The 12,303-nt window shown below is 41.3% G+C and overlaps 1 protein-coding gene across 1 annotated transcript in view; it reads right to left on the reverse strand.

The window, feature by feature from the left end:
* The window catches only part of SPAG17 (sperm associated antigen 17), a 218,473-nt gene that overhangs the window by 142,733 nt on the left and 63,437 nt on the right, over positions 1-12,303 (reverse strand). Inside the window, exons 5-7 of the mRNA XM_067710299.1 lie at positions 6,485-6,671; positions 4,787-4,981; positions 2,868-3,049 (exon numbers count right to left, since the gene is read on the reverse strand). Of these exons, the coding sequence (XP_067566400.1) occupies positions 2,868-3,049; positions 4,787-4,981; positions 6,485-6,671 (564 nt within the window). The remainder of the gene's footprint in view (positions 1-2,867; positions 3,050-4,786; positions 4,982-6,484; positions 6,672-12,303) is intronic.

Genomic DNA, 12,303 nt, shown 5'->3' on the forward strand with positions numbered 1-12,303 from the left:
CAGAGAGGAAGAAGGACGACGGCTACTTGGCTGGCTCCTGGCTTGGATATGAGGCCATTATCAACTTACAGATATAGCTGAGAGTGGGATACTGTGTATCTACACCATGCATTTAAGCTACGGGTATTACAAATAGGTTTATTGCTTTTATATTTCGTAAGTAATCCCAAGTTTAAAATGAATTTTGATCTTCAGTATTAAATCCAATGGCCTTTTCTTCTGTAACCCAAATCTATTACTGAATTGCTTTCAAGGCTTTCTTTCCCCGTCATCCTCCATGCTGGGCTGTTCACTCACAAACCATACCTTACAGAGGCATGCCTTGGCCTAAAAGTCTCCTGCAGTTGGACCCAGACTGCAGCCCCGGTGTGAAGGAGATGTTCAATAAATATTTGCAAAGTGACCGATAGAAGATCAGTGTGTCCAGTTGGGCAGCAGAGCTAAATGTCTCATTCCTCACTTACCTTCACGACCCAACTAGAGACCCTAGACATTAATCCTCTAGTTCTGAAGTCAGTGTTTCAACGAAGCTGATACTATTTTTTTCAACATGAAATTTATGAACTTTAATTGCCATTTAAACTCTTCCACTCTATTTTTAAAAAGGAAAATATAGTCACATTTACTGTCTTTAAAAATGGAGGGATTAAAATCTTCTGATGAACACTAAGTTGTTAACACTGGAATAAGAAACAGGATGCTGGGAATGGTGCTGGGTCTCTTGGAGCTGCAATTGTGTGCCTTGCTGTTCACATCTATGTACTGATGATGCAACAGAATGTCTTCTACCTTGGGCTCAATGCACATCAGCTATTCTCAGCCTATGCCTGGGGAGTAAATAAGACACATGGAAGGCAGCTCTAGTTAGAGCAGGAGCAAAAGGTTCTCGGTTTGAGGCTGCCTTAGAAGACTCTTGGTATTGCCTCCTCTGAATTAGGATTCAAGATACGTATGGCTGGGATCTCCTATGCCTTATTGAACCAAAATTGCATATAAGTTCTTTACAAGGTATGTGGCCAGAACTTGGCCCAAATGAGAGAAGGACTGTTTCCACAAAACTTAAACTTGTGGATGTGGGTTTTTAAGTTAGGCATATATTTATATGTTCTCGGGAGAAGAGCTGGTCTATTGTAGAGCAAGAGTAGAAAGCTATCTTTCAGATGGTGTTTCGGGATCCCAGGGATATGGCCTCTTTCTCAAACATATCTCACGTTTGCTGGGCATAATCTGGAATTCCAATAAAATAGGATGGAATAGTCATAGTATGACGGTACCTGGTATGCCAGTATCTCTGGGATAGAGAAATACAGCCCAACTTAACACAGAGTAGTAGAGGACAGATGGACTCTTTTCTGAGCTCAGACTTAGAGGCAGGGGAGTGAAAGACAAAGCAGGAAAGAGGAAGATATCTAGATGAAGGAGTGGGACGACACAAAGCAAAGGGAGTCCACAGTAATCAGTTTTGCCTACAACAAGCTCTGCCTTCAGCCACAGCTTTTCTATGTTCAGCATTGTTTCCACATATAGGTCAAGGCTTATCTTTATTCTTACTATTGCCAAGGTATCAGACTTAAGTGTTCTGTTTCTACGTGGTGACATCTAACGCCTTATGTTGACAGTCTTTGTAACTCAAACTGATCTCTCCATTGCTACTTATTCAAATCCTGTCCATCCTTCAAGGTTCAGATCTAGGCTTCCCTCCTCAGTGTTTTCATTTACTTCACCCAGTGCGCATCCATTTCAAGGTAAAAGAATCAGGGACTCTCATAGTGAGAACTGCTCCAATCCAGGGCCGTGGGCAGCCTACCCTTTGTCTCGGAAACTGCTCCAGGCTTTGATGTCATTCTCCTCCTCTTAGACAGCCAGGTTTGGTTGTTTGTTTGGCAGCCACCCACAGTCATTGCCCACAGACACCTATCCCCCTCCTCCACCCTGCTTTTCCCAGCTCCCTTCACGGCATACTTTATGTGGTCCATCTCCAAGACTCTGCTTTCAGTTCAATTCCCTTTAATGCTGATATATATCACCCTGCAAGGGATTCAACACTCCTGGGCCCCTGTTTGTTGGGACAGGGGGTCAACCAGGAAGAGACCTGAGAGGTCTCTTTTTTTACAACAAGAATGCCTGGATAACTTCCCCAACAATGATAGTTAACGTTCTTTTTAAAAAACACCCTCATGTATTCAGCATTTGTTACTTTTCAAAGCATCCCATGTCTTCTTTTTCTGAATTAACAGGAAACTTAGAGTGTGTTTCACATAACACATAGGCGCGTGGCACCTTGAACCCTGCCTCTCTGTTTCACGGTTTTGGTCTTGCCTCTCTGCAAGCACCTCCATAGCAGGGGGCAATAAATACTCTCGGGAAATGTCTACTAACTGTTGGTCTGGGGTCATTCTATTAAGATAGACCTTGCTAGGAAAATACATGAAAAATACAATTTTGGCAATAAAAGCAAGGGCCTAGAAGAACAATGTTTTGAACTGATACATAAAAAAAAAAGACAATGTAATTTGACAAACTGTAACATTTACTCTTTTCACAATTAATGTATATTAAGACTCTACTGCCTAGAACATTGTTAAGGTATGAAGCAAAGCCACATCACCAAATAAAATAATTACCATCCTTCATCTTCATCTCATCTTATTCCTTTGTCATTAATTCATACACTATAAGCTGAAGGATCAGGCTATAGCCATTATTGGATGTTCAGTGTGATCGCTGTCGTGAAGGTAAAGGAACCTAGCACAAAGCCTTCTCTGTAGACAGTGATTAATAAATATCTGTGGAATGAACGAATGGAGCAAATGCAACCACAGTGTCACGTGTTCAAACCAGTCACTCTCATTAATGCGTGTACTAACCAACATCTCACTGTCCGACCAGTCGCAAGGAAACTTGTCAGCCTTGACCATGTATTCAAGCCGGGCGACATCAAAGAGATTTGTTTCCGGTTTCTCATTATTCAGGATTGGTTCCAAGTACTTCCAGAAGATTTCAAGTTCTTTTATGTCGTTCTCTTTCTTCAATTTTTCAGCTTCTATATCTAATAAGAGCAACATGTTTATACTACAAAATGAGAGTGTCGAATTTCTTCCCACGTTAAGTGTTTGTGGTGAGTCATATGCATTGCATGATGTCTGTACAGTACCAGAAAATGCAAATAAAGAAATGTAATTTTGAGAAGTGTTTGGACCTAGACTATATAATTAAACATCAGAGGATTTTACTCCTGAAATTGTTATTTACTATGAGCTTTTTCCACCCCTTTATTTTATAGTTGAGGCCCAGAAAGATTATAAGGTCACACACTTGGGGAGCTAAAAATGGTCAATACTTCCATAACTCTGAGATTGTATCTATATAGGAGCAGTTTTTCTGCCAGATCCCTTTTTGACTATTTTAACATTTGTTTGCTGCATAACTGGTTAGAAATGCAGTCGATCCAGTTCTCCTTCCCATGTGGGTGAAAACAGACTGGATCCATGATTTCTGCTTCAGTTAACTTTTGGTCACATTGAAATAGCTACTGGCTTCTCTGGGCATTTGTGCTCTGACTATATAAAATAATGACAGTTTTCCATAAAGTTACACTTGAAAATTTGTCTGACATGGTTTGGTTTTTCCATCTATAACTAAATAGGTTCTAATACTAAGATCTCACTGTTCTACTGTAAAGTCTCTTTTTCTATGATTTTTATATATTAAATATTTTTAACAGAAAGACTATGGAGCTCGTGCAGCATTTTCTCACTGACTTGAATAATAAGTTATTGAATGTTACAACTAGGCTTTGAGATAGAAATAGCTAGGTTTAACTCTCAACTCTTTTACATAATAGCTGCCTCTAGACAGAATCGTTTTTGGTAAAATGGAAATAGTAAAACATACTTCCGAGGGTTGTCATGGAAACTACACGAATCAACACACTGAAAGCCCTTAGCATTGAGGCCAGTCCCAAGGCCTGTGCCCAATAAATGGTAGCTATTATTATTATCAGGGGTAGCCATTTCTAACCTGGAACAGCAATTTAAAAAATATGGTGTTATAGAAATCCGGATGTGGCTGTATAGGTTACAAAGCCCTGTGAAAGGATATTACTAATAAATAACAAAAAATTGCAATAGCATGTGGCAAAAAGAGCTTGGACTTCCAGGTCACACAGGCTTATATTGCATCCTAATTTTACTATCTGAAGTAGACAGTAGACTTTGTTCCCATCCCACAGAGGCAGTCTAGTACAATTCCCTTAGATGAAGACCCTGAGGTCTGAATAGTAGTGCAGAATAGTAGTGTAGTGGCTGAATAGTGGTGTAGGTGGGACTACATCCCACAGCTTCCGGGTCTAAAGCCTGGGAGATAAGCGTCCCCTCTGACTTATCAGAATAAGCCAGTAGCAAATCGGAGCAAGAACCCAAGGCTATGACCTCCCTTGGGCCATTTGGTGACTGTGGCTTCTGGCAGAATAGATTATCTACAGATGATCCATCCCACTCATGCTTTAGGTAAAAGTTATAGAGGAAAATTCCTGAGAAATGTAGTTGGATAACCAAGTCTATGCTCTCTGTGGCTCCACAGGGATAGAAACACGGGGTATGATTTGAATTTGCAAAATTTACAACACCTGGCTAGTGCAAGTGGCATAAATAGCAACTCAAAGTCTCAAAAGGATTTAATAATGTATGTCTTGTATGACTATGCTTTGGGCAGAAAATTGTATTTGTACTTTAAGGACAGTGGGTAACACTGAAGGATTCAGTAAGTTGTGTAGCAGACTGCATACCTTCTGGCCGAAGAAAACTTTCCTGCTGCTGGCTAACTGCTGCCAGGTGTGTCTGCAGAGGTTCATAATTCTCTGATGATATTTTAATCACGCTGCTTATGGGAATGCCGAGCTCAGTCATGATCGCTAATAACTGAGGACTGTTGAAGCCCACAACTATAATGTAATGCTGGGCACCGTCATCTGGCTCATCGTCTGTTCAAAATACCGTAGAGAAGAGCAGCCGTCATTTTAAAAGAGAACAGGTTGCACTCAGCCAGTTCAATGGCTCTATACATTATGCATGCGTTTATCATCCCTCGGGCTCGCCAAAAGCAGTCCGGTTGGCTGGAATGCAGTCATGTTGACTGGTTTTCATTATTGCCCTTCCAGTAAGAAGGCTGTGGCCATTTTACAAAATATTAAATCACTTTTGCAAATGAGACATAGGCGTAATATGAGGACAAACATACAGAGGGCCTGTCGTCATGGAAAATGTGTGCTTGGGTTTTTCTAAAAAAAAAAATGTCTAGGCTGTAATTTTTCTTGGTTCTAATCTCTTTTGAGCAACATCTGGCTTTACTCCTGAATTACAAGTAGCTGCCGCTTTGTGGTATTTGATATGCGGAGGTGTTTACAGAAGAGGGAAATATTGAATATGAACAAACTCCCTACCAAAGCATACTGTGTGTTTATGCCAATAGGTGTGCATGCTGAGTATGGGTAATGTAGCAACTATATAGTTATTGCATTCAAGTTAAAAAATAGATATTGCTCACTTTCCTAAAATTTTTCTCCTCAATTTTGTCCTGGCTATACTGTTCTATAAGTGTTAAAACATGAGTTTATATTAGAACGTGAGATTCTGGGGGGTGAGAATAATTGTTGTACTTTAATATCAATACTAGATGGTACACGAAAACATTACATCTCACAATGGTTCATCAAGATCAATTTAAGAATAGAGAAACAGATGCACAAACTTTTGATCTTCAAGTAGTGATTTTTCTTCAGCTACTAAAACAAATCAGTATTGATACTGCTCACGGAATCCATAATATAATTGCTTCTGTGTCTAGTGGGTTTAGAGCAGAGATATATTAGGGGAGTCAAACTGTCAAAGGATGTGAAGAGGTGCCGCCTCATATAAATACGATGCAAATAAAAAACAGTAGCTCCACTTGGGTTCATGGGAAGGTGGCAATGAATTACTCATAGCTGCCCAAGTCAAATAATGTTTTTTATATCAATACTCTAAATGAAAGAGAATTCTGGTTGTTCTATCTAGGACAGATAGTGGGAGAAGCTGAGGTCAGGAAGCTACGTGCTCTGAGTCACAAATTAACAGGTCTGATTTTATTACAACCGTATTACACTCGTGACAATAATCACTTTTTACTTTGCCTTATAAGTGTTTCTGATTTTCTCAAATGTTCCCAACAAGATAGTAAGCTCCTCGGTGGCACAGTCAGCTAGTTAATTCATCTTTTATCTGCACTATGAAAATGTGCCTATAGCAAGACACATGCTAAAGAAATATTGGCTGAAAACAAAAATGAATTGCAAATAGAAATATTTTTCTATTAGGGTGTCATGGGGAGTATAGGATTTATGCTTTTAAAAAGGTGAAAAGGCTGGGGAAGATTAAGCATAGTGGTTGGAATGATTTTTCAAGTTTGTAGGTCATCAGGCAAGAAGTGAAAGGAGCATCTTACTGACCAATGTAATGTTTGGTGTGATCCTCTTCTCCCCTTCTTACTAACTGGGTGGTCTTTTTTACTGCTGTGTTTGCCTCAGGCTGGTCCTTTCCCTTTCCTTTGGCAACCGTGGCAATTGGGGACTTTTTTTCCTTGAGAGATTTTGCTCTCCCTTTATTCTTTTCTACCTTAAATCTGTCTTCTATCGCCTGGAAAGACAGAATACTTTTGATTAAACCATAGAGTGAGCAGGCAATGGCTTCTCTACTGTCAGGTAAATTAAATCTTTATTTCATTCACTCACTCCTTTACTCCCTGATTCATTCTTCAAGCCAGGATAGTGGAGATTCCAGGTTGAGCCTAAGCTGTGAGAAGGCACATCAAACACAAAGACCAGAGGGGTGGATGCTAGGAGACTGTCACACACACACACATCTTTCTGGAAGGGAATTCATCTTAAAGGAGCCCCCCCCCCCTTGGCCTAATAAACAACCTCAGTTAGTGGCTGGCAGGGAGAGTGGTGGATTCTGAGTACATTGTGATGGCAGGGACTTAGGTTTATCAAGTAGCCTAACCCTGGGGTCTCTATCTGGGTCTAACAAAGGTTTTCTTTTCAAACAATTGCCAAAACCTTTGTACATTACGTCATAATGTAATTACACTTTCCATTCATGTGTTATGAATACATATAGGTTGAGTTCATTGAAATGACGTGGTAGTATTGGACCATACAGAAGATCCAGAATATGCTTATGTTATTTATTTTTCCCATGTTCAACAAAACTGGGCACAAAAATAACTAAACTAAATTACTGCAGCAACATTGGGGGTTCTGTGTTTTCCTGAGGTCGTGAAACCAAATTTGAAGAACTCAGTCCTAAGACGTTAGAGACAAGGAAAGTAGAAGATATATTGCTTTGGCACCAAGCTAACAGAAGGTAGCACAGGAGGAGAGAGGAGCGTCTGCCTCCTCTACGTGGCTTCTGGGTGTTGATGTTTCCAGAGAACCCAGTTTTTGGTTTCTTTTTAATCTTTTTCACCCCTCCTCATGGCCTGTGGGATCTCCGTTCCCCAACCAGGGATTGAACCCACGCCCCCTGCAGGAGAAGCGTGGGGTCTTAACCACTGGACCGCCAGGGAAGTCCCAAACCCAGTTTAGCTGTAGCACCCGGAGGAAGCATCAGAGGTGCCCATGGACCCTCCGTGCCTGCCTGGCACCTGTGGCTCCAGTGGTGGGGAAACTCGACCTCCCCACCACCTGCTCCTCAACAGAGGGAAATATCAGTGGAGGCTGCAGATGTCACTAATAGCCTTGGATAGAGGCAGCAAGGAAAGCACAAGGTAAAGTACAGAAGTATGAAAAGCCCCAGGGTTTCTCTCTGCGCCAGATACAAATTGGCCCATAAAAAGGGTTGGCATGTGCTAATGCATATATATGGAATCTAAAAAAATGGTACTGATGAACCTAGTGGCAGGGCAGGAATAAAGACACAGATGTAGATAACGGACTTGAGGACACAGGGGGGAAAGGGGAAGCTGGGACGAAGTGAGACAGTAGCATTGACATATATACACTACCAAATGTAAAATGGAGGGCTAGTGGGAAGCTGCTGCATAATGCGGGGAGTTCAACTCGATGTTTTGTGACCACCTAGAGGGGTGGAGTAGGGAGGGTGGGAGGGAGGCTCAAGAGGGAGGGGATATGGGGATATATGTATACATAGAGCTGATTCACTTTGTTGCACAACAGAAACTAACACAACACTGTAAAGTAATTATACTCCAATAAAGATGTGAAAAAAAAATAGGGTTGAACTCTATTCCCTTGAGCTCCTACTCTACAGGGGAAGAAAGAGAAAAAAGCACATGAACAGAGAAACAAAAGCATGACTGACGATTTTCATGAATTTTATGAAGGATAAAACCCAATGTAGTAATAGACACACAATTCGCCACTCACTAGTAAGCTGGTGATGGAAGGCCTCTGAGGGAGTGACATTTGAGTGAAGACCTGAAGGATGAGAAGCATCCGTGTGAGAAGCAGGGGAAAGGTGAAGTGTGTGCCAGAGGCCCTGAGTTATAAAGGAGACGGGTATGCGCAAGGAACTGAAAGGAGGTGAGTACAGCAGGAGAATAGTGGGCAAGGGAGAGAGTGGCCAGGATGAGGCAGGGAAGGTAGGGCATGGGCCAGATCATCCGGCGCTTTGGTGGGGGCTGGTTCACAAGTTTATATTTTATTAAAAATGCATTGGAAAGACCATAAAGGGTTTAAATGGAGGACTACTGTGATTTTGCAAGATAGGAAACCAGAAGACCAGTAAGGAAACTCTAGCAATAGTTCAGATAAGACCTAACAGTAACTCAGTTTAAAGTGTTGGTAGAGTGGAGAAATGTAGATGGATTTAAGATATATTGTGGATGTTGAAAGTACAGGGGTTGAAAGATTAGAGACAAGGAATGAAGGAGGAGGCAACAACGATAATGCTCTGGATTTAGTTTGAATAACAAGTTGGTTAATGGTGCCACTCACAGAGACAGAAGCATTGGAGTGAGAAATAATTTTTACTTAAGGTGGGCAGACTATTCAGAAAGATCTTGTTAAATCCAAGATGCTCCTGAGATGACAAGGAGACAATTGAATACACATGTTCTTCTCTCAGAAGAGAGATGTGGCTGGAGTTACAAATTCAGGTGTGGGTAACATAGAGATAGTAGTTAACTGCACGGGAAGAGATAAGACCCCCTGGGGAAAGAGGTCTCAAGAAATATGAGAATTGAACCTGGGATCATGCTGGAAACTCCAATACTTACCAACTGGGTATAGGAGGGGATGTGGGTAAAAGAGAGAAGTGACTTAGAAGGTAGGAAAAATTACAGAGTATGCAGCTAGAGAACCAAGGGACTGAAGAGTATGGGTAGTTATAGGCGACATTATGGGAGCAGTTATGGTGGAGTGTGGAGGTAGTGAACACAGAGGCAGGAACAGTTGAGTGACCACTTGTGTGGACAATGGTTTCAAGAAGCTTCCTTGTGAGCACTATGCACAATAGCCAAGACATGGAAACAACCTAAATGTCCATCAACAGATGAATGGATAAAGAAGATGTGGTGCATATATACAGTGGAATACTACTCAGCCATAAGAAAGAACGAAATAATGCCATTTGCAGTATGGATGGACCTAGAGATTATCATACTAAGTAATGTAAGTCAGAAAGAGAAAGACAAATACCATATGATATCACTTATATGTGGAATCTAAAATATGGCGCAAATGAACCTATCTATGAAACAGAAACAGACTCATGGACATAGAGAACAGACTTGCTGTTGCCAAGGGGGAGGGGGTGGGAGAGGGAGGGAGTGGGAGTTTGGGGTTAGCAGAGGTGAGTTATTATATAGAGAGTGGATAAACAACAAGGTCCTGCTGTATAGCACAGGGAACTAGAATCAATATCTTTTGATAAACCATCTTGGAAAAGAATATTAAAAATGCATATATATATGTATAACTGAATCACTTTGCTGTATAGCAGAGATTAACACAACATTGTAAATGAACTATACTTCAATAAAAAAGTAAAAAACAAAACTAATGTAAATGCATTAAAAAAAAGAAAAAGAGAACAGTCTTTAAAGAAAAAAAAAAAGATGTTTGCTTGTAAAGGGGAACTGGGGGACCTGAGATTGTTCAGTGGATGAGTGGGCAGAAGGGGAGTATAACGTCGTTATGTACGTATGTAAGTAAAGTCAGGAGATATTGTGTTTTCAGGCTGATGGAATGATCCATCAGAGAGGGGGACATTGAAAACATGGGGGAGACTAAAGTCCTTGAGGAGAAAAGATGGGATAAGATGAAGAGAATGTGTCAATAACTGGACTTTGATAGGAAGAAAGGCAATTTCTCAGTTTAATGAAAGGAGCAAAGAGGGGATGACTGGCTGGGTGTAGGTGCAAGAAAGAGAGAGGTCTTGATGGTGTTGGGGGAATGTTTCAATGTTTTCAAGTCAAGGATGAGGCAAGGTTACCAACTCAAGATGGGCAGGTATGAGGTAGGAGGTTTGACTAGAGAAGATAATGTGAGTCATCTCAGAAAGTGGGAGAGCAAGCTTACTGAAGAAAGATGGTAGAACTCTCTGCCAATGTGGAGAGCTTATTGGAAATTTTGAGATTGTTCATTGAAAATGAAACCAGAGCCCAAATCAGTGCCCCTGACTCCAATCAACTCGGAGGTACTGGTAAGACTCGTGCAAGTAGGCGCTCTCCCAGCCACACCTTGGATCAAGGTGAGTCCACTAGAGGGAAAAACACCGGTGCAGCTGTGAGGTGGACAGCTAGCCTCACCACAGAGAAGTCCCAACTTGGCCAAAAAAAATCTGCCAGAAACTTCTACAGCTATCATTTGAAATAAAATCGCAGGGTGATCTTTAGAACTGAAAAGAAGAAACTGTTTTAGATTAAATTATTCTAAAGTTCACCTTCATTCATTTCATTCAACTTTATACATGCATTCATATTCCATCATTCCAAAAAACACTTCCTGACTGCAGTGGACATTTGTGTCCCAGTAAGGCAGTAAAAGGGCCCTCTGGCCCTGCAGGCTCTCCTAGGTGGGGTGTAGGACCTGTGCAGACACATAGCTCTCATTCCTTTGGAGTCTCTCTAGCAAAGATTGGGTTCTACAAGGTAAGCAACTTCCTGAGCCCTTTCTCCTGTAAGTTTTCTTAGGATCCTAGAGAAAGCAAGGCTGATCACAACCAAAATTTCAAAGTAAGTGGTAACTTAGCAGAGACACTGCTATACAGTATGATACGTGCTTTCTAGACGTCATCATCTTTAATTTGTTCTCACAAAGCAACATGCCAAATGGGTAATTATTCCCATTGTATAAATTAAGACCCACAGTTTCCCTCACAAGCACACAGCTGTGGTAGAGACACAAGTTGGTGTGACTCCAAACCTCAAACTCATTTTATTTCCATGGTTCTCCTGTAGCCTCAGCCTTCGATGTCCTTGCAACCTTCTTCTCCATGCTCGTCTGCCCTCTCTCTACTCCATCTTTCCAAGGGCTGAATAATACTAGCTGAATGCTCTTCTGTTCCTCCATGTGCTTCACTTCCCTCAGCTCCTCTTTCTGCTCAGTGCCCTCTTTCCCTCTCTTTCTTTTTGCCTTTGCATTCCCTTAGCAAGGCCAAACTTGGTACCCTGGAGACGAGCATCTTTTTTTTTTTTTTTTTTTTTCTTGCGGTACGTGGGCCTCACACTGTTGTGGCCTCTCCTGTCGCGGAGCACAGGCTCCGGACGCTAAGGCTCAGCAGCCATGCTAACGGACCCAGCCTCTCCGCGGCATGTGGGATCCTCCCGGACTGGGTCACGAACCCGTGTCCACTGCATCGGTAGGTGGACTCTCAACCACTGCACCACCAGGGAAGCCCAGACAATCATCTTTTAAACTAATTTCCAGTAACACGGAACTTAGCAATATTGATCTCCCTCTTTTCACAAAAGCATTTAAAAAGTACTTCTAAATCCTGATTTACTTCTTTAGGTATGTTTTTAAATTCTAAAAATAATCATTATTGAAAAATTGGAAAAAAAACATAGAGAACTTACAAAAATCACAATTCCACCATCCAGAGAAGTTGAGTGAAGAGGCTATTACAATGCATTCTCTCAAATTATGTTTAGGCGTCATTTTAATGTAATCATTATTGTTGTCTCTATATAACCTAGTGTTCTGCATTTTCCATTTAACAGTGGATGTATGTTTAATTGGTAGCACATCAAGAAGTACTGCTATGTAAAGTATGTCTCATAGCGACTATATATGTGATTTCCTGG

Source organism: Pseudorca crassidens, chromosome 2 (assembly GCF_039906515.1).
Source record: "Pseudorca crassidens isolate mPseCra1 chromosome 2, mPseCra1.hap1, whole genome shotgun sequence".
NCBI classification, from domain to species: domain Eukaryota; kingdom Metazoa; phylum Chordata; class Mammalia; order Artiodactyla; family Delphinidae; genus Pseudorca; species Pseudorca crassidens.